Below are 23,623 nucleotides of genomic sequence, written 5' to 3' on the forward strand. Positions count from 1 at the left end.
GCAACGTCGACCTAGCTGTGCATGCTGTTATGGCTACATGGCATTTATAGTATCAATTATGGATGACTGAAATGAAGTGTATTTTAACAGCAGATAGCTGAAAAGCCTTGCAGTGTATTCCTAATCTGGTGGTATTGCCTTGAGCTACACTGAGGCTTCTTTTTAAACTCAGACATTATCAGAAAGCACACCTCTGACTGCAGGCATTTAAAGATCAACAGAGGCCAAAAAAGCTTTTAAAGAGCCAATGAAACCAGGAAGGCATCCATGTTCCCTTTCAGTGTCAAGTTTGATTGCCGTCTTAGGAGTGCAGCTATTTTCAGGTACCAAGCGCTTAGTGGTTTGGGCCTTGTTGGGTGGAGAAAATGTGCCACGGAAAACATCTGTTCCTTTCACCTGCAAACCACAATGTGCTGTGAAAATGGCAAGGCTGTAGCCACAGAAACCCAGGGGGCTATGGAGGATCTGGCTCAAAGGAATGAGCATAAATTTGTTCTCCCTCCCCTCCTCCCTCCTCCTGAAACGCAGTATCAAAAAGAGCACTTAAAAGGAGAGAATGCTTTTAAAGCATGTGATATGCCTCAAAGTGGGCAGATCAAGTTGCTTTTCTGCTTGGGTGTTCTTGCACTTTAAAAAAAAGTCATTTTCATATCTCCACAGCAATGTTTTTCATCTCAGCGTTGTGCAGTATCTCAGCATCTTACATTTATGTTGCTGAAAAATTGTAGAATTAACTCTGTTTCCCTACTGGAAAATAATGTTTTTCAAGGAAGCTTAAGGGCTAATCTCTCCAAAAACTGCCCTCTGCAAAGATTCCACAGAAAAGAGAAGAAGTTGGCTTAGAAATCCAAATTCCATGAAGCTTTCACCTCCCCCCCCCCATTCAATATATTTCCATTTTGATTCCCATGCTCCTCGAAAAAAGGAATCATCTATAACTTGTTTTCTTTTTGGCAGAACTGGATTAAGCTTGCAGGTAGCCTCTTAGAAGAGCTTGAACGCTGCCAAATGGAAGGATGGCTGTGGTGCTTATCCTATAAGGGCCATCTTTACAGTTTGGCTGTCATTAAAAAAGGATTCACTTAATTTGAGGGCAATTTATATGGAAGTAGCATAGCTGAGAGAGGTGCCCCTAGGTAAACAGCCAAATTAAAGAGTAATAGAGTTACGCTTGTGTTCTACTCAGTTGGCACCAAAAATTGTGGCACGGAAGCAGAAGGATTTGCATGTTCAGCATTTTCCAAGGCAGCAGTACTAGCACAACTACGGTAGCACAGAGAACAGAACGGACAAGAGCACGGTGATGCATTATGTCAGTTCAACATCCCTTCTTCAAAACACAGTGATTGTAGAAGTCTGATAAAACATTCCCTCCGATTTGACCTGTCAATCATGCAAATGCTCCCCCTCTCGCACTGTTTTATTTTCCTCCTTTGTCAAGAAATATTACTTTAAAGCTGTTTCTCTCTTGCACATCTTGCATGGAAGTAATCCTCGTAGTCGAATATATGCTCACCACCATGTTTGGCACAAGTACTCTTTCATGTCATATTTCACACATGAAATATTTGTGCCTTTCTGCTTTTGGGGGCGTGAGCAAGTATAGTCCTCAAACATCACATGAGGAACTCACAATTTTGAAAATGCTGTGTGAAATAGGATTCTGAGTTTCTTCCCATAATGACATTATGGGTCCTTGTGCTGGAGAACTTAATCTAGTACATGAGTGAAATTTTCTGTTGACATTTCCCCCATTTGCATTCACAGAGACCATGGTCAAAGACGATATGAACAACTACATCAGTCAGTACTACAATGAGCCCAGTAGTGGTAAGTTTGAATTCTAGAAACTAAACAGGCTTGCTGCCATTTCTAAGCAAGCGAGCCAGAGTCAGACCACTGGTCAGCCTGGCTCAGCATTGTTGATGCTTAGAGGCTGGTGGCTCTCCAGGATTTCAACCTCTCCCAGTGCTTGCTCAATCAGACTTGCTGCATGCAGAGCAGATGCCCCACCATTGGGATGTGGTGAATGATGCTGAGGTTCTGAACCTATGAAGGCTTCAGATGAATAAAGCTGGAATCTGTGTCCATTGCCCTATATAGTTCTTTGTAAAATTTTGTGAAGGCCTCTTTTATCTCTTTCGGCTTATTTATTACGGTCTCATTTTCAACTATTTTGGTTATGGCGCTTTGACTTTGTTTTTTCTTTAATTCCCTAGCAAGCCATTTTCCTGATTTATTTGCTGTTTCAAAGGTTTTTTGTTTTAATAATTTGATCTTCCATTCTACTTCATGGTTTATCATTGTGTTTATTTGTGTTTCTATAATTTTGTAGGCTTGTTTCAACTTTGTGTCCTCCGGTCTTTTGACCATCTGTTTCTCTATTTCTTTTATTTTCTCTAATGTTTCAAGCTTGGGTTTTTCCCTTTTTCTTTTTAAAATACAGCTCTGTTGCAGTAGGAAACCTCTCATAACTGCCTTTAATGCATCCCAGACTCTGTTGATAGGGGTTCCTTTATCTAGGTTTAATTCAAAATATGTTTTCAAATGCTCTACTGCCCTTTCCAGAATTTCCTCATTGTCTAACAGGAACTCGTTCATCCTCCATCTATACGCACCTGGTTCCTTTATTTTCTGTATCATAGATATTGCATTATGGACCGATATAGATTTTGGTAATATCTCTGCCTTTGCCACCCTTGGTACCAGTGCTTTAGAGATCTACATTTGGTCCAATCTACTCCAACTCTGGTTAGGTTCAGAAAAGAAGGTAAACTGTTTAGTAGTTGGATTTCTGATTCTCCAAATATCAACCTGTTCATGATTGTCCAATAATGATTCAAAGGAGTTTGGGAGTTTTCCCTGAGTTGATTTCCCCTTCTTTTTTTATCTGTCCATCTCTGTCAATATTACTCCATTAAAGTCTCCCATCATAACCATTTTACCATCTATATGTTCAGACAGGATTTCATCTAGTTTCTTATAAAATTCTGCTTTCCTGTCATTGGGCGCGTATACTCCTACCACTATTATCCCCCCCCCCTCAATTTGTACTTGAACCCTTAAAATTCTCCCTTCCCCGTCTTTATATATTTGTTGGGCCTTATAATTGTTTCTTACATTTAATACCACTCCTCTCTTTTTCTGAACATCTGATGAGGTAAATTCATTTCCAAGTTTTTTGTTTTTTTAACTCTGTCATGTTTTCTAGTTACAGGTGTCTCTTGTAGACATTATGTCTGCATTCATTTTACTAAGGACATGTGTAATTTGGTTTCTCTTAGTCTTATCGTTCATTCCATTCACATTCCACGATATTAGTTTAACCACCATTTTTGCTTTATTAAATATAGTTTATTATATTTATCACTCTTAAATCTCTCCCTCACTAATATCTTGTTCCTTCTCCTCTTCCTCCCCCTCTGCTTCTAGCTCTCCTTTATCTGACTTGCCTAGATCCTTGTTCTTTCTTGTAAATTTCTTCATTTCTTGCTCAGAACTAAAGCTGTATTTCTTGTTCATTGAAGTAAAAGGAGATTCCTTCTGGGTATTCCCACCTAAACCTTATATTATTTGCTGTCAGGTTTTTAGATAAATCTTTATAAACGTTGTGTTTGCGTAGGAACCGATTGGGGATGTCCTTAAATACCATGACCAATTTACCTTCAACAATCAACTTTTGCTCTCTGCACTTCCTCAAAATTTTATCTCTTGTTTCTGTTGAGCTGAGAGTTACCAAGCAATCCCCTGGTTGTTGTTGTTTTTGTCTTGCTTGGGTTGGCTTTACCTTTATTCTAAATACATTTGTAACCATTTGCCCCAATTCTTCCTCTTTCATTCCCATTGTTTCAGCCACTATTGAGATCAGCCTTTCTCTTATATTTTCACCTTCCACTTCATTTAATCCTCTAAATTTCAAATTGTGTGATTTTTGGTTCATTTCTAAAAATGCTAAATTGTCCAAGGTGGATTCCTGAATCATATTCAATTTATCTATTTGTTCCTTCATTTTCTCCCCTTCCTTTTTGTTATACTTCACCTCCTTTTGTACCCGTTTGGTCTGAGCCTCCATTGTTTGTATTTTACTTTTGAAATCATTAATTTGTCCTGTTAAATCATTGGCTACCTCTAGGAGCTTTTCTCCTAAATTATTTTCATTTTCTCTTACCTCCTTTCTTATTTATCTAATTTCTGCTAATATTTTTGCTAAGTCGCCCTCCCTCTATTTCTAGTTTGGAAGCTCTTCTTTCACCTGTAGTTGGCGCTTTAGTTCCTCTATGAGCCATGGTTACTCTCAACTCCTCTAGTTTTTGTTCTATCTTAAGGGTTGCTCTACACTTCGTCTCCTCTAGGGGTTGTAATTGTATCTCTTTTAACTTTCTTCCTCTGCACCTTCAATGATCTCAATTTGTATTTTCTTAACCCTTAAATATAGACTTTGTTCAGTTACAAATATTCTTGAATACAAAATATACTGTTACAGAGGTTACACATTGTTTTGTTATGCTCTGCACCCCTAGTCCCCTTCCTTCCCCTTCCTAGACCATACCAAATTTAATGCCCTTGTGCAGAAAGTCTTTCTTTATATTTCTTACCCAGTCTTCCAGAGCTTCGTTTCCCCCCTCTCAGTCCGTTTTTTTAAAATAAAGCCTCTCGATTTAGTGGGTCTTCCCGTCACCAGGGTTAACGTCTCAGTGTCTTTGATGTCCAGTATTGAAGTCTTATTTCACCGTTGCAGGCAACAACCTGACAAAGCATTAAAAACTTCCAAAGTAGCATCCAGCTACTAAAACTAAAACTGGGTACAGTTCAGTATAGTTGGATGCAGTCTCATGAATTTTAACAAGGGAAGTTATGTATTTCCCTGGCAGCAGGCTGAGTTAACGCTGCTTCCAAAACCAATAAGCAGATTCAACGCTGGGTGTCCTGCCGCAGTTTTAAAGTATATTCCACAGCCGAAATGCCTTGTTTGTTTCCCCTCCCCCCAGCTCTAAAAACTCTTCCCGTACCTTTGGTCTTAGACCCCAACTGCTTTTCCCTGCTTCCCTCCCCCCCAAAAAAAATCAGTGGAGTCTGACAAAACTGCTCTTTACCTCTTGTTGGCATTTTTACTCCTGCACCATTTTAACAGACTGAGTCAACGCTACTTCCAAAACCAATAAGCAGATTCAACACTGGGTGTCTTGCCATAGTTTTAAAGTATATTCCACAGCTGAATTGCCTTGTTTTGTTTTTCCAGCTCTGAAAACTCTGCCCGTGTCTTTAGTCTTTAGACTGCCTTTTTCTGCTTCCCTCCTTTTTTCCAATCAGTAGAGTCTAGCAAAACTGCTCTTTACCTCTCGTTGGCGTTTTTACTCCTGCGCCATTTTAACAGACAGCTTTGGAAGAATTTATGATGTACTCAAAGCTCCATCTCACCCGGTTTCCTCGTTCTTTTTAACAATTCATCCAATTGCCCAGTTTGGGGTCACTTTAGACTCAAGGAACCGAGGTTCAAGTTCTATTTTGGAATATTTCACCGCTTCTCCGGTGGAGCCTGTGGTGGCGCCTTGCAGGTAAGTATGGATCCCAGCGTTCTAGCCTACAGCCCTGCTCCTGCCAGCCCTCGTACTTGCCAGGTTTGGCTTCCGAGCCGGAAAGGCATCCCGAACGCAGCTGGATCATCCTCCTGTCCCCAAAGGTTTTACCTTCAGGTTCCAAGACCCCTGAGCCCTAATGAGTCTCTTTTCGCCTGCAAAGCTCGGAACCGAACAGGTCCCGCACTCCTTCCCTGGTCTGCGGTCAAACAGGAAGTATGCAATGAGAAATCCTACTCAAAACCTACAGAAGACAGGGAGAAGATAGAAAAATTTTTATGCCAAAATAAATTGAAAGAGATTCCACAAGATGAAACAGACCAGCTAGAAAGAGAAATTTCGAAGGACGAAATTTTAGAGGTTATAAAACAAGGGGAAAATGGAAAAGCCCTGGGACCAGACGGTCTACCGATGAGACACTACAAGAAATTGTCAGAACAATTAATAGGACCTATGAAGAATGTAATGAACAACATAATGAGACGAGGACTTCCGGAATGGCGCGCTGAAGCCGGTCGAGGCTCTGCTCTCTCTCGCTAACTTTGAAGCAGACCTGACGTCCGAGAGTGCGAAAGACGGGGAGCTTGGCGTGAGTTATCCCCGACCCCAGGGGGGAATCCTGGGGGCTGGTGCCCGCGGTGGCGTGCAGGGGTCTTCTCTAAAATCGCAGAAAGACCCTAGCGCTTGGGGCAGTCCAACCCCTCTCGGCGTCTAACGCCCGAACTCCGGTAAAGAAAGCGCTGAACTCTCCGTAAAGAACAAAGCTGCTAACAGCAAGGCGCCCCCTCCCCAAAAGCAACTAAAAAGCCGATAACATCTAACAAACCCCCGCATAGGGAAAGCGGGGGGCAGGAGGGAAGCGCCAGAAGTTTCTTAAATTACCGCAAGGCAGAGACTTTTAATAATTGAAAAGGGGGACCGCGACAGAGCACAGAGTACAGATACAGCCTGTCAGTTTAACCGACAAGAGGAAAATAATAATAATAATAACTTACCCCCATTGAGCGGCACAATCCGGTAAAAAATAGCTGTCTCATGCAATAGAGAAAACGGGCAATATCACTTTAATTGCTCCACAGTGCCCGCCCGCCATACTAGGAAGGCTCAAAGTGGAAGAGAAGGAGAAGAGAGAGACGGCGGTAAACAAAGACGGGGCTAAGGAGTAGAGGACCCGACAGAACCAACAGCGACACGTGTGGTCAAGCTAGACGCCACACCAATACAAATACACCACACCAATACAAATAGATCCTCGCGGATCCTTGCAGACAATCCCCACAGACGATCGCCACCTAGTGGCTAGATTCAACTTGACAGGGGAAAAGGAGAAATCCCTCGAAATCCCCCAAAAGTAATCCCCCAGTAGTAGAGACATTATCATTGGATATTATAAATAAGTGGAAATGGCCATGTAAAAAAAAAACCACAGAGGGGATTCCCAAAATTTCTGGGTAAAACGCCAATATAAGTGGAAAGAAAAGACCTAACTTCAATTAAACTCCTGATGGGCTCTAAAAGAGGACTTGCTGCTAGCGGTGCGAACTCAGCTTTAAATCAACAACGTAGAACATCGTTACTCGAGACCGAAAGCAACATGGAAATGAAAGAACTGGTCTCAGCATTGGAGAGAATGGAAAAAAATCTGAGTGACAAAATCACAAATTTGGACGGGAATATAAAACTAATAGACAGTAAAATGGAAAACATGGGCTCAAAGATAGAAAATAACTCCAAGTTGATCGTTGATCTCTCTGAACAAATTAACCAAATAGCTGGGAAGAATAAAGAAATAGAAGCAGCGGTGCAAGAAGTTAAAACCAAAACACAGAAGCAAGAGGACCAGATGAAAAAAATCCAACAAGACCAGAAAGAAACGAAAAGGTTCCAGGAAAAAAATAAAGAGGAAATTGATAAACTTAAGAGAATTCAGGAAGAAACATACGACGCAATTGCAATCTTGGAAATGAAACAAAAAGAGCTTACTCTTCGTGTGAGAGGCGTCAAGGAAGACCACGATGAAGATATACCTTCCAAATTAACGAAAGCTATTGCGAAATGGCTCGATGTGCAGGAGGAAGATTTACTGCTAGATATTGACAAAATATTTCGAATAAAATCTAATAAAGGCAAAGGAAAAAAGGGCCCAGGGGACTGCCTACTATTTCTTAACTCGATACTATTAAGAGACAAACTGTTATCAAAAGGCAGAACAGATCCACTGCACATTGATGGAGCACCAGTCGAGATAAAGAAAGAGATGCCTACCAGAATCCTGAAAAAGAGGGAGAACTACAGATTCATAACATCGGCGTTATGGAAAAATAACATCAGGTTTAAATGGGAATTCCCGGAAGGGATAACATTTACATATAAAGATAGAAAACGAACTTATAGAACAGTTGAGGAGACTAAAATATTCTGGAGGAAATATTGGGACGAACTAGGTGGGGAGAAACTGCCGGAGGCAAAGGGAGACAGCAAGTAATTTTGTGGGGAATGAAAGTTTTTTAACATTTGTAAGTAAATTTTGTTTTTTTTGTTTTTTGTCACAAAGGTAGTTCATTTGTTTAAATTTGCTTATATTTCTTTGTATTTGATTTTTGTTTTTTATTCTTTTCTCTTGCTCTTTTTTTTTCAATTGCTATTTAGAGAGTAATTTGTTTGACATTGTTTCATTGTTTATTGAGTAATATCTTTTGGGTTTATCTTCCTTTTTACTCCTCCGAAACTACCTTGTCATTATTTGGCAGGTGGACATAGGGAGGTAATAAGAATTTATCATATATTAATAAAGGGCAACCATGTTGAATTGTATCTCTTGGAACATAAACGGTTTGAACTGTAAACATAAGAGGAACAAGACAGAATGTCTACTAAAAAAAGAAATGGGACGTCATCTGTATGCAGGAAACGCATATTACACAAAATCACATAAGAGTGTTAAAAAATAATAGGCTGGGCCTTGAATTCATATCCTCAGGTACTGAAAAGAAAAGAGGGATAGTTATGTATATAAATGGAGTGTTAAAACCAAAATTGTTATTCAAGGATGAGGAGGGTAGAATCTTAGGAGTAGAAACGTATACAAGAGAAGGGAAGATAATAATAGTGGGAATCTATGCCCCTAATGATAAAAAAGATGAATTTTTTAAAAGGGTAGAGGAGGCTTTATGGGACCACATGGGAGAAAATATGATAGTAATGGGAGACCTAAATGGGGTGGTCTCAATAGAGCTGGATAGAACGCATAGAGATAAAGAAATTAAATCAGGTAAACTCCCCCAATCATTTTTTCAATTAGTAGAAAATTACGATCTACATGATGCATGGAGGTTTAAAAATCCAAATGTTAGAGACATCACTCACTATTCGGATGCCCAGAAATCGGGTGGAAGACTTGATGCAATATGGATTTCAAGGAAATTAACACCATATTTGGAAAAGGCTGAAATACTAAATAAGTCAATCTCTGACCACAATCCCGTAACAATCCAATTAAAATTTAAGAGCAAAACAAAGGGGAGATGGAGGTTAAACGACGAGATATGGAGGGAAGAACAAAGGGTCATCAAGGCTAAGGAGACGCTTAAGGAATTTTTTGAAATAAATGAAAGCCAAGGATCAGATAGGAAAATTATATGGGAAGCAAGCAAGGCTTATATGAGGGGGTTTGGGATACAACAGATGGGCAGGATAAGGAGGGAAAAGCAGAAAAATATTCTGGAAATCAATGAACAAATAAGAGGTAAAGAAAAAGAACTGGTCAAATCCCCAAAAAATGACGAAATAATACAACAAATTAAAATACTGCAAGCACACTTGATGGATTTGGTTAATAAAGAAGTAGAAAAGAAAATTATCTGGACAAAACAAAAATATTTCGAACAGGCAAACAAACCCGGAAGAATGTTAGCTTGGGCGATAAAAGAAAGACAGGTTAATAAAATAATAAATAATATAATAGATGAGGGAAAGGAAATTACGGACACCGACCAAATTAAAGATAAATTCGTGAATTACTATAAAAATCTATACAAAGAGGTGGATATTGACAAAAAGGAAGGTGCAAAATATATACTTGATAATAACTTACCTGAAATCAATGATACAGAATATGCAATTTTAAATGCCAATATAGAAAAAGAAGAAATCCAAAGGGCCATCAGGAATTTAAAAGAAGGGAAATCACCGGGTCCAGATGGGATCACGGTGAAGTATTACAAAAAATTGGAAGACGTGATTATACCCAAACTCCAAACTATAATGAATGAAATATTAGACAAGGGAGAATTACCAGAATCCTGGCGGGAAGCTTTTATTACCTTAATTCTCAAAAAAGACGCGGATCCGAAGCTCATAAAAAACTACAGGCCAATCTCTTTATTAAACATAGACTACAAAATCTTTACAAGCATATTATCAAACAGATTTAAAAAATTTTTGAATAGAACAATAGACAGAGATCAGGCAGGTTTTCTCCCCCAAAGGCAAATAAAAGACAATGTTAGAATAATTATAGATCTTCTGGAATATGCCGATATGAAACCAGGCCTTGAAATCGCGATGTTACTCGTCGATGCTGAAAAGGCATTCGATAGTGTTTCTTGGCCTTTCATGATCAATGTATGCGAAAACCTAAAATTGGGAAATAAAATGTTAAACGGAATAAGAGCAATATATAAAGAACAAAAGGCAAGGATAATTATCAATAATGAAATTTCCGGAGGTTTTAATATAGAAAGAGGGACGAGACAAGGGTGTCCCCTGTCTCCTCTGTTATTTATTATGGTAATAGAGACACTCCTAATAGCGTTAAGGAAGGATAAAGAGATAAAAGGTATCAACTTGGGCCCAATATGTTACAAGACGAAAGCTTTTGCTGACGACCTAATAATAGTTACAGAAACACCCCAAGAAAGCATCATGAAAGCGCTAACCAAGATGAAAGAATTCAGCAGGGTCTCGGGGTTCAAATTAAACAAAGAAAAATCTAAAATATTAACAAAAAATATGAGTGAGAAAGATAATGAAGATTTAGTAAAGAAAACAGGAATTAAAATAGAAAGTAAAGTCAACTATTTGGGAATCTGGATCTCGAACAAAAATACTAATTTACTTAAAGATAATTATCTTAAAAAATGGAAAGAAATCAAAGAAAGCATGACCAAATGGAACAAATTAAGATTGTCAATCTGGGGACGAGTGTCAATGATAAAGATGGTGGTCCTACCAAAAATAATGTTCCTCTTTCAGAATATCCCAATAATTTTGGGACTCAGACACCTTAAAGACTGGCAGAAGGACCTAGCCGATTTCATCTGGCAGGGGAAGAAAGCCAGAATAAAAATGGAAGACCTAATAAAATCAAAGGATAATGGAGGATTGGCGCTCCCAGATTTGAAGAGGTATTATGAAGCAGCCTGTTGGAGCTGGCTCAAAGAATGGATGCTGCTAAAAAACACAGAAATTTTGAACATCGAGGGATGGGACAAGGTTTTCGGGTGGCATGGCTACCTATGGTATGGGAAGGCACAGATACATAAAGGATTCAAAAATCACATCTTGAGGAAAGCTTTGCTCGAGGTGTGGGATAGAACTAAAGAAAAGATTATGAATAAAATACCCGGATGGGTATCCCCAGTAGAGGCAAATGCCGTGCTGAGGTGTAACAAGAAAAAACTGTGGCCGACCTATAGAGAATTGACAGAAAAGAAGGAAGGGACTATCAACCTAAAAAAATATGAGGATCTAAAATCACTAGGGATAAGTTGGCTAGAATTTTTCCAATTGAGGGCTACATATGATAAAGATGTTAAATCACGAGGAATTAATACTCAAACAACTAAATTTGAAAAAGAAATACTATTTAATAATGATAAGATTATAGCCAAAGTTTATAAGTTGTTAGGTGATAAAGAGCAGGAAGAAGAAAAAAAAAGGGAAATGGTTAACAAAATGGGAACAAGATTTAGGCTACGGAATACCATATGAGAATTGGAAAAAATTCTGGTCAAAAGATATAAATTTTACTGCTTGCTATACGTTAAGAGAGAATTACATAAAGATGCATTATAGGTGGTATATGGTCCCGGAAAAATTGGCCAAGATAAATAGATCTCTAAGTTATAAATGTTGGAGATGTAACGCAGCCCCCGGCAGCTTGTTTCACATATGGTGGACGTGCCCGGTGGTTAAAAATTTTTGGGAAACAATCCATGAGGAAATCATAAAATTACTAAAAATTTCATTTGAAAAAAAAGCAGAAATGTATCTACTAGGCATTTTGAACAACAATATACCGAGCGGGAAAAAAAGTATTTTTTTGTATGCCTCAACGGCTGCAAGATTGTTAATAGCTAGTAACTGGAAGAGTACCAATATTCCATCTAAAGGACAATGGGTTGACAAAGTGTGTGAGTATCTAGAGTTGGCCAAACTAACGGACATAATCCACCAAAAACCCAAAAACAAGGTTAGAAAACAATGGGAATGTTTAAACGAATATTTGGGGAAATATGGCAAGGGGACAAAAATTCGGTTGTGCTTAGGATGATCTTGTCGGATATGAGAACTGGATCTAGACGGCTGTAAACTGATTATTTGTTTCAATTATGATATTTATAAAAAGACAGGCTATACATTACGAATGTAACTGTACGAAGAAGCGGTGGAAGTAGGGACTTACCTCATTGGACATTAGGTAATGTCCGTATCTTTTCCTTTTCCTTTTTCTTTCTTTTTCTTTACTCTTTTGGATTCTGTTCTTTTTTTTCTTTTTCTTTTTTTTTTTCTTTTTCTTTCTTCCTTTTTCTTTCTTTGACTTTTAACTTCTTTGTTAACCCTTCTGATATTAGGTTTAATTCACACAAATGTTATGTTTGTTACCTGTTATTGTTTTTAATCATGTATATCAATAAAGGTTTTTTATACCATTAAAAAAAAAAACAACAACATAATGAGTTATGGGCAAATACCAAAATCATGGGAAGAGGCCTTTATCACAATGATTCCCAAGCAAGGTTCAGATCTAACCAATGTCAGAAACTATCACCCAATATCCCTGCTGAATGATGACTATAAATTGTTCGCAAAAGTACTGGCACAGAGGCTTAAAAACACCTTGAGTAAAAATATACACCTGGACCAGGCAGGCTTCCTACCAGGGCGTTACCTTAAGGATAATATGAAGAACATAATAAACATAATCGAATATCTTGAGAAGAGAATAGATAAGCAGGCTGCTTTAATCTTTGTCGATGCTGAAAAGGCGTTTGACAATGTGTCATGGGCCTTTATGAAAAGGAATTTACAACAAATAGGCTTAGGATTAAATATGTTGAGCTGTGTGGAAGCGATATACAAACACCAGAAGGCAAGACTTATAGTAAGTGGCAAAGTATCGAAAGAATTCTCACAAGGCAGGGGTGCCCACTGTCCCCTCTTTTGTTTATTGTTTCATTAGAAGTACTGCTTCAAAAGATCAGAAGTACAGAGAACATTCAAGGTATAAAGTTGGGTGTCAGAGAATATATGACAAAGGCGTTTGCCGATGACATCGTATTAACTTTACAAGAACCACAGTTATCAATAATGGAAGTACAGTGGAACCTCAGTTTATGAACACCTCGGTTTATGAATTTTCGGTTTATGAACGCCGCGGACCCATCTGGAACGGATTAATTCACTTTCCATTACTTTTAATGGGAAAGTTCGCTTCAGTTTATGAACACTTCAGCTTATGAACAGACTTCCGGAACCAATTACACCCATGTTTCAGTTTATGAACGCTTCAGTTTAAGTACTCCGCGGACCCGTCTGGAACGGATTAATCCACTTTCCATTACTTTCAATGGGAAAGTTCGCTTCAGTTTATGAACGGTTACTCCGCAGACCGTCTGGAACGGATTAATCCACTTTCCATTACTTTCAATGGGAAAGTTCGCTTCAGTTTATGAACGCTTCAGTTTATGAACAGACTTCCGGAACCAATTGTGTTCATAAACCACTGTACTGAAAATCATAGAAGAGTATGGGGTGGTAGCAGGATTAAAAATAAATAAGAGCAAAACAAAGATGATAAAAAAACCTAAAGGAGGAACAAGCAGATCAATTACAGAAAGACACAGGTATAATGATGACAAAGAAAAAGTACCTGGGCATTTGGCTCTCCCCAAAAAACACAAACTTAAGCTAGAAACAAGGAGTAGAATTAAGCTTTCATTCTGGGGAAGGATTGCAGCAGTTAAAATGACCATCCTACCCATTATGTTATTCTTATTACAAGCAATTCCCATAATAACAGGGCAGAGTAAATTCGCAGAATGGCAGAGGGATATTTCTAGATTCGTCTGGCAAGGCCAGAAGCCTAGAATAAATTTCAAATTGCTAACTGATAAGATTGAAAGGGGAGGCTTCTCGCTCCCAGACTTTAAGATCTATTATGAGGCGGCGTGCTTAACATGGGTAGAATGGATGAAATTGACAAGCCCAGCTATTCTGGATCTGGAAGGGTATGAAAATGTCTTACCTCTGGTACGGTAAGACTGGATCAGACAGAAACTTCTTAAACCATGCCATCAAGAGACCACTCTATGAGGTCTGGGATAGATATAAGGAATGGTTAGAGAGAAAGACCTCTTGGTGGCTATCCCCACAAGAGGCGTTCATGGTGAAGAAATTAAACATGAAAGACAATGGTTGGTTTATAGAGAGATATTGGTGGAAGAGAATAACTCAATTAAGATCAGAACATACAACGAGTTAAAAGACAGACTGGGAGGTTGGCTCGAATATCATCAAATACACAATGGAAACTTAAGAGATAAAAAATCGAAAGGATTTTAACATCAGAGATGTTAGACAAAATATTAGTGCAAGGTAAAAACGTTATCAAAAATCTACGAATTTCTATTAGAATGACACACTAAAGACGAGGAAGTCAAGGCAGTGATAACGAGATGGGTAATGGATCTAGGCTACAACATAGGAATTGAGAAATGGATAAAATTACGGACCATTGGAATAAAATTCACTGCATGTATGTTACTAAAAGAAAACTTGTGTGAGACGATGGCATTCAGAATGTACAAAACAGGCAATAAGATGTGTTGGAAGTGTGGCAAAGAAGAGGGGGATCTCCTCCACATGTGGTGGAGATGTGAGAAAGTCAAGGATTATTGGGAGAAAATACAACGAACTAAAGAGGATTTTCAAATATACCTTTAAGAAAAGACCTGAAGCCTTCTTGTTGGGGATGGTAGCTGAGGATGTAAAGAAGAACAATAAAAAATTATGTATGCCACCACAGGTGCGAGATTGTTATTAGCATGGATATGGAAGCAACCCCACGTACCTGCAGTAGAAGATTGGTGGCAAAAGTTTATGGAATATGCGGGAATAGCTAAACTAACAGGGAAAATTAGACAACAAGATGACAAAATATTTGACAAGGAATGGGAGAAATTTATGTGTTACATAGAGAAAACATTTCGAACCTCTAAAAGGATGGACCAGTAGAGTGGAAACAAGCATTCAATGTTGGTAAATGATAAATACTAAAAATTTATTGAGTCAAGTAGGGGAAAATGTAAATACGACAATAACAATGTACATATACTCTGTGGAATAATTTTTTACAAATCAATATTAGGTTAAGCAATGTGCAAAGTAATTTGGAATATAAGAAGACAGTAAGGAAGAAGGGAAATCAATCAACAAAAATGTATGGAAACACAAATGTTAATTTTGACAAATAGTGAATGTAAATGTGAGTTCAAATATGTGTAAAACAGGTGTTGGTGTATATTTTAATTTGTAAATTGTAAGCCACATCGGACGTTTGGGTTCCAAAGAACGTTCAAACCGGAACACTCACTTCCTGGTTTGTGTTGTTCAGTAGCTAAAGCATTCAACTTGCAAGGCGTTTGCAAACCAAACAGGTTCTGGGGCCAGGGTTCAGCTATTGAATAAGCCCTGCTGCTGAATCTATTTCTCCTTCTCCCATCCAGTAGAAACATTCCTGTCTGCCCATATTGGGAATATGTTGATCAGCTCCCATCAGCCTCCGTCCATATGGCCAGTGGTCAGGGATGGTGGGAATTGGAGTCCCATCTGGAGAGCCACAGGTTTCCCATTCCTGGTCTACATGAAGCTGCCTTTAGAGGTAAAGTGCCGTTGAGCAAGCTGTCCGATTCCAGCAGATCTTGCAACCAACTTGACCCAACTGCCCGTCCACCTTTCTGTCTAGCAGCTTGGAAGAATAGAAGCCCCGTTAAAACCTGCACCTCCCTGTGCAATCCACTCTGTTGTATCGGCATAGGAAGGTTTCATGCCGTGTCGAACCTTCCCCCTTCCAGCACATCCTCACATATGCCCTTTAAACATCTGGTAGCAATTACTATTCTCCCCCCCCCCCAATATATTTATTGGTTTTATAAAACTGAAAAAAGAAAAAAATACAGCAAAGAATCACATAAATCACAAAACACAAAAATACAAAATATACATTACAAAAAGAAAAAAGAACCATATTATATCACTCATATGTCTTAACATTGTTGACTTCCTCAAGTTCCTCCTTTCTGCTTTTCATTATATACCATCCTTAGTAATTTCTATATCATGCTTCAATTATCTTATTATTACCTTAACTAGCAAATTTCTATATTATACTTCAATCATCTATTTTTTCATATTAATTATTTAACAATTCTTATTATACCTTTATATCTGAATCTTAATATTCTACTCTACCTCTACAAATCTACCTCTACAGCCTCCCTGTACTTCCGAATCTTATCTTAAACAATTCTGATATTACAGTTATTTCTTAAATAAATTTTAAATTTCTTCCAATCTTCTTCCACTGACTCTTCCCTCTGGTCACGAAGTCTCCCGGTCAGCTCGGCCAGTTCTATAAATTCAATCATCTTCAACTGCCATTCATCCACTTAGGTCTGTCTTCGGTCTTCCAATTCTTAGCTAATAAAATCCTTGCTGCTGTTGTGGCATACAGGAAAAATGTGGTATCTTTTTTTGGTAATTCTTCTCTAACTATCCCAGGTATAAAAGCTTCTGGTTTCTTAATAAATGTGTTTTTCAACACTTTTTTCATTTCATTATAAATCATTTCCCAGAAGTTAGCAATTACTATTCAAGGACTTCAATATTACTGATTTTTTTCTTTATATTGTTGTAAACTGCTGTGATAAATATTTATGATAAAGCATTATATAAATATTTTTTATAAAGTAATTAGTTAAATAATTAAAGCTTCATTTTGGTGACTACTTGCCATTAGTAGTTTCTTACTCATTGTTTGCAAATACATTTGTGGGGGGCGGGATACACATGCAAGTCTGTTCTTAGGCGCCAACTCCATGGAAATCAGTGAAGGCTGTATAGTTTTGTTTCATTTCCATGGGGCTTGCAAGGGAAGCTCCCTAGTGTGTCAGAAGCTGCCTTACACTTAGTTAGACCATTGGTCCCTGTAGCTCCTTGTTGTGTATCCTGACTAGCAGTGACTCGCTAGGGTTCAAGACTGAGGACACTTACAGCTCTCCCTGGAGATGACAGGATTTGAATCCCAGACCTTCTGCATGCAGAACAGATGCTCTACCAATGAACTATGATCCTTCCAGCTTGTTTCTGCCCTGGGCTTCTAGAAGCCTCTAGGTCTGGACATCAGACCTCCCCTGGAAGCCAACAGTAATGTTTTAAGATTTAGGTGTACTTTGAGGTCTAAATAATTTATTTTTCAAAATGCAGCATCTCAAATGGAAACGAGGGGAAGCAACTCCCCCATGGGGAGGAAACTGATGATAAGTCATGCTGGTGTCCTTTTAAAGGGGTGAAGCTGAATGAGTGAAGGATAAAATAATTCGACACTAGAGAAGACCGATGCTAGAGTAGTGGTCACTGGGTCATACTGGAAATGGATTTCATTCTGAAACTGCCGCACCACTTCATGCACACAACCCTTTATTCATGTTTTTAAAAGGTAGAAGGCATATTTTCAAAGCAGCTTTCCTGATTTGTGGAGTGGGAGTTGGGTGGAACTCCATTTTTAAAAAGCAAACGTTTTAATTTGCAAAATAACATCATAAATACATTTTATTTTGCCCTACACCTATACCTCAAAAATGCAGGGCGTGGATGCAAGCTATGGAAAATTTGAGGTGTCTTTTGTGTGTTTTTATTATAACTGGGATCAGATGGAAGGAACCTATAAATCTTGCAACCAAAACCCTCAGATTCTGTTAACTGTGTATATTAAGAAAGTAAGGAGCAACACTCACAGTCACACTCGTCTCTCTTTGCTGATCCAAAAATTCCTCCCATGTCTGCCTTTCCCTGTGTTTTCTGGTCTCCAGGGGAGGCTCTTGTGCTCAGCTCCTGCTTGTGGCTTCCCTGTGAGAATAGGAGGCTGGACTCACTGCGCCATTGGCCTGGATCCAGCAGGCTCTGTATTATTTTTCAACCAACATTTTATGTAGCTCTTTATAGTAAAAAAATCATGTAAACTTTTTAAAAAACATTGTCCTTAAAACTAAAGCAGTGTACAAAACAGAAAATTAAAATGCCAAGAGTTTGAGTTCAGAAAAGCCTGGGCAAACATTTAGGTTTTTAAGAGGTGTTTAAAAGTCATTACTTTAGGAATGGCTGTTTATTGTTTACTGCTCTGATACCTTTTGATGAGGGGTGATTCATAAACATCTTAATAAATATAAATAAATAAATTTATAAATCATCCTAATATAGAAGTGATAACATGTGACTTTTACCTGTTTGTATCTCTGTGGAATCTGCAATTCCATAAACGACTTCCAAATTTCACAGATCTTCCCTTAGCGGGTCGTGCAGACGCACTATTCTGAATAGTGCTTTTTGGAGCATAGGGTTGGGGACCATGGGGTGAGTTTGGGGAACCACTGGGGGGCGGGGCAGGTGGCCTGAATAAGTTTGAGAGCTGCTGCTGTAACACTTTGCCCCTTCTGCTGTGTGCCTGTAGACAGCGGTGTTCCAGAAGGAGCCATCTGTGTCATTACGACGGCTGCGATTGATGTGCACCACCCCAACATCTCCCCCGACCTCTTCACGGTGGATGTGCCCATGAAGATGATGGGGAGCAACGGGACTTCCACCAGCGTTGCCTCAGGCAGTGCCTCCAGGTCCACAGACAGCTCCGTCACCAGAACCCAGAGTGACAGCAGCCAGACCTTTGGCTCTTCCACGGACTGCAGTACGACCCGGGAGGAGTCCTCCGAGTATTGCCCCTTGGAGAGGGCTTGCCATGTAGCCAAACATGATCAGGTAGATTCTTCCTCCACCCACAGCAGAGTCAACAATGCTGTGGTGCAAGAACTGCTGTCATCCTTGTCCGACGATTCCTGCTTGACGCAAAAAGGACTGGATCCGGTCAACCTGAAACTGCCAAGCCCATCAGGGTCTACCAAAGCCAGCCCAGAACTGGAGCACCGAGTGAACATTTACAACAGGAAGAACCAAGAAAGCTTTGGTATGTTTCAGATAAAGCCGGTAATCCACTTTCAGCAGAATACTACGCCTGTGATCGACAAGTATATGCCTTTGGAATCCAAAGAGCAAAAGTTAAACAGGGTCCCAGATTCATAGAATCCCCAAATCCCAGATTTTGCTGCCATTGGGGTTATAAATAAATAAAGGAGATGCTTTGCAAGGGACACATACTAAAGCTTTAAATGGGGCTGCTGGAGCCAACCCCTGGGTGGGTATTTTGCATGGATTGGAATGAGTTAAATATTCTTTTAAACAGGAAACAAAATGCATGAGTTGTGAGAGAGCCAGCACGGAAAACTTGACATTTCTACCACCTGAAGTCCCAGTTGAAGGGATGGGGGCAGAGACCCATTATGTTAAAACAATGACCTCAAAGCTGTATAGATTCTTAATGCGTTGTGTTTTTTTTAAAGAAGCAGACACAAATCACACAGTTTTTAAGGAATTCTGGACAATCTTCTATCAGGTCAGGTTTCAGCAGGGTATGATACAAGCGGATGTAAACTTCTCTCCTACTCTTTCTTACAATCTCCCTTTATATGTGACAACTGCAAACCCCTTTGTATAAATATGGCAAATATTTTTGTTCTTCCTGAGGAGAAAACAAAACCATTTTTTCAGGGAGTACTTTGAATGATGCAGAACAAAGAAATTTTAAAAAAGTGATCTTTTTATTTTTAGCATGAACTTTGGGAAGAAAATATTTTGACAAAATTAAAAGTTGTCATCTCGAAGACAACAGAGTAAAAACGGACATTTTACAAATATGGTTTTAATTAAAAAGAATTTTTTATATTAAAAAATCCTAAATGCATGATGCTTCATTTTTTAAAAAATACTTTGAGCCTACTTTGGTGTGATATGTGGTGGTCTGTGTGTGTTGTTTTTTTTGTTTTTTAAAGCAGCCAAAAGCAGCAGTGGCTACCCTATAGCCCTAACATGATACTGGGCTACAATTCCATCATGCTGCAGGGGGCGGATGGGAGTTTTGTCCCCCATCAGCATCTAAAGGGCCACAGGTTGGCCACTCCTGCACTAAAGCAGGCAATGTCATTTCATGTTAGACATTTGTTTAGTTCTCCTTTCTACATTAGGGGGTGGGTCCTTTTCAGACCGTTTGATGTGGCTTATTCTTATGGAGGGAGGAGTGGTAGCCATGTAAATCTTATGCCTATCCTGTCATGTTTTGGAGTAGAGATCTATCAGCGAGCATTTGCCATGGCTCCTTACTCCCAAGTTCAAAAGTGGTGGGTGCTGACATGACAGAACCAAAATGGGCCCACTGAGCAACAATAGGATTGGTATCTGCATGCTGAGAGTAATCCAGAAATTTGCAGAAATACAGCAAAAAAAAATTTAAGGAGGGAGGGGTAACAAAGAAAAAACCCAAACATCCCAATAAGGAATGCTCAGAAGCCACAGAAAGTTGAGTGCTACTTAGGGGGGGGGATGGAAGCTGGAAGGAATAACTGGGAGGAGGGCATTGCTGGCTGGAACCCTGAACTGGAGCACTCCTGTTGAAAGGCAACAATACACCACAACATTTTGTTGCAGGCCCCATTTTTTTCTGAATTCCTGCACAGGGATGGCTGGGGGGCAACAGTGGGGCAGCGTTGTCTCCATAACCTGCTTCCCAGATGCTTCTGGCTGTCCTGTTGGAAATGGGAAGCTGGAAAGTGAATGCTTGGTCTGATCCAAGGGCACCCTTCTTACGGTGAGAATGTGAACAATTTGTTTTCAAAATATTGGTAGATAAGGTATTATTTTATACCCACTTACTCCAGATAGTTACCAAGCCTATGAAGACTACCTAGCTGCTTTTCCCTCTAAATAACACATGGCTAGAAGGATTGATTCCTCTTCTTATAAGGACAGTAGTATTTGTTTTCTTGGTCCAAAGGTAGATGAGGCCACCAGTTTGCTGAAGCGAGTCTGTTCTGTGTCTGGATGGCAGCTGTCTCCTTGTGCATTTATGACACTGTATTTTCAAAATCCTTTCTTGTGGGTGACCTGCAGATCTCCCATTCATTTCTTTGACATTTATGTAAACTTCCACAATTGATTGTATACTATTTGTGGGTGTGGGTGTGTGTGAAAAGGGCTTTGCATCTTCTACTTCAGGAAACAAGATGAACTAATATAGGAAAACAGCAAACTACCATAAGGCATTGGTCTACCAAGCTCAGCATTGTCCACACTGAATAGAAGCAGCTCTTTGGGGCTTCAAACAGGGACAATTCCAGATCAGCAAGGATATTATATTGAGCCGACTTGTGCTTGGCCACCTGGCACAGAAAGTATGTGATATTCACAGCTGAACCTAATGGTATTTGCTGTATCTTTGCCTGGAGGTACAAAGTGGTCATAACTTTGATGGAGGTTATCCCCTTCCTCTACAAGTGTAGCAGCTCCTTGATAAGACAGATGTTATTTTGAAGATGGGAGTTGCACATGAAGCTGAGAGGTCTTGAGCAAGCCAAAAGCTAGACAGGCAGATGGGCTCAGAGCTCAGCAGCTGGAGGCAGTATCTGGCAATACTCCAGTCTATCCCCTATGGCGGTTAATATTTTTAATACTTCTGTAAAGCAGCTAAAAGGGATCCTGCTTTTCCAGTCACATCAGGACACCGGTAGTTTGTTTTTATGCTGTTGACAGTGATCTGTGCTTAGCATTAGGAAGTGCTGAAGTGTGTGTTGGGCTGGGGGTGCAGTGGGGGGAGTCAGGGCTTGCGTGAAGATGGAGGCTGGGGCAAAGCTCCATCTCCATCTCTGCTCCTTTGTTATGCTGGAGGACTCAAGTGGGTTTTTTTTGCCAGTTTTTATTGGGGAAAAAATCTGTTCATTCTGGATTCACACAGGAAAAATCTGATTCCACATACTGTTGTTTAGTTGTTTTTACTCATAAAAATGATACAAATATACAAAATATACAAAAATATACAAAAATCAGTTACTATAAACATAAATAAAAACTTTTTAAAAACAAGCAGATGAAAGACACAGCAGATCATACCCCACGAAAAGAGGCGACAAATACTAAGAAAAACCCTTCAAACTAAGGGTCAAAAGTCTGGGTAAAAAGGAAAGTTCCTACCTTGCACCTAAAGCTAAACAAAGATGGGCTGGGTGTGCTCTTGAGAGAGCATTCCACAGGCAAGGAGCCAGCAGGGAGAAAAGGCCCATTCTTGTGTTGCCACCCTCCAGACCTTCTGAGAACGACCATGCAGAAGGGCCTCAGATGACTAGTACAGGGTCCAGGTTGGTTCACATGGCTAGAAGCGACCCTTGAGGTATAGGTCAAAATCAGCACTTTAAATTCATCCCAGAAATTAACTGGCAGTGCAGTCAGGCCAGGATTAGTGAGCAACCTCCTGTCAAAATTCTACATCAGCTGCCGTTTCCAAGTCATCTTCAAGACATTGCTGTAATCTAGCCTAGAGGTTACCAGAGCATAGACAGCAGAAGTTAGGTTAATCCCTGTCCAGATAGGGGTGTAGATGCCCACCAACCAAAGGCCACAAGTGATAGTGATTGACACATCTGCTCCTTCAGAAGGACTTGCAGGCCACATCCCATCCATACAGTCAAAATAAATAATAAAAAATAAAATATGTCCAGTAGCACCTTAGAGACCAGCTAAGTTTGTTCTGGGTATAAGATTTCGTGTGCACGGCTACCTACCTGAATCCATCCATGCAGTTTAGGGAACCACCCGTCAACAGTGCCTCTGTCTTTTCTGGATTAAGCTTCAATTTATTAGCTCTCATCCAGTGAAGACAGGCCAATGGACTGCCATTATAAAGGCAGTGTCATATCCATACTTGGGTAAAGGCCTCATTAGGTAAAGTTGGACCTCTAGTATCCTAAATACTACCCCCCCCCCAAAAAAAATGTCACAACTCCCATTCATGATGTGTGCTACCACAAAACTGAAAAGTAACAGAAGTGTACACACTGCTGTTTTAGCTAAAGCCTCCATATACCACATGAAGAGAAGGGCCCGTGGTAGAATTAAGCCCCACATTTTAATGCGTGCTGCTCTGTCAAGATTTCAGTGTCTTGTGCAAAACAGAGTACTTGTCAGAAGAGAATCATTTTTTGTCCCTTTTAATTTTCAGCTGATGTCTCATGAAGCTGGAAGGAATTGCTCATAAAAACTGGCTGAACACAGATGGAGCATTATATAGCTTTCTATAGAGTGGAACCTCCTTGCGCAATATCAATGATTCCTTTCATAGCTCACCTACACATTCTGTAACTAAATGCCTCCAATAGCCTACCAGGGAATATTCCTATCTAGCTCCTAGTGGCTTGAATCATTTATCACAGCCAGATACAGCTTAGCGGGACTAACACCATTTATTGCAAACCATTCACAAGCTTCCTTTGGGCCTACAAGATTGTTTTGTCGGACTCCTTTTTGCTTCTTGTCTCTTTCAACTTTGTGGTTTCTTTATCTTCTGAAGCCTAACCACCACAGACAGGCTGTCTCTAAGGCTTCTGTTCTGGTTA

The 23,623-nt window shown here is 39.6% G+C and overlaps 1 protein-coding gene across 3 annotated transcripts in view; it reads left to right on the forward strand.

Moving 5' to 3' along the window:
- The window catches only part of TMEM266 (transmembrane protein 266), a 106,504-nt gene extending 86,541 nt beyond the window's left edge, over nt 1-19,963 (forward strand). For all 3 annotated transcript variants that reach the window (XM_035112720.2, XM_060279103.1, XM_060279102.1), the window contains 2 exons: nt 1,768-1,830; nt 18,586-19,963. In XM_035112720.2, coding sequence (XP_034968611.2) covers nt 1,768-1,830; nt 18,586-19,208 — 686 coding nt within the window. In that variant the 3' untranslated portion in view covers nt 19,209-19,963. The remainder of the gene's footprint in view (nt 1-1,767; nt 1,831-18,585) is intronic.
- Nucleotides 19,964-23,623: the final 3,660 nt, after the last annotated feature.

Source organism: Zootoca vivipara, chromosome 9 (genome assembly GCF_963506605.1).
Source record: "Zootoca vivipara chromosome 9, rZooViv1.1, whole genome shotgun sequence".
Lineage (NCBI taxonomy): Eukaryota > Metazoa > Chordata > Lepidosauria > Squamata > Lacertidae > Zootoca > Zootoca vivipara.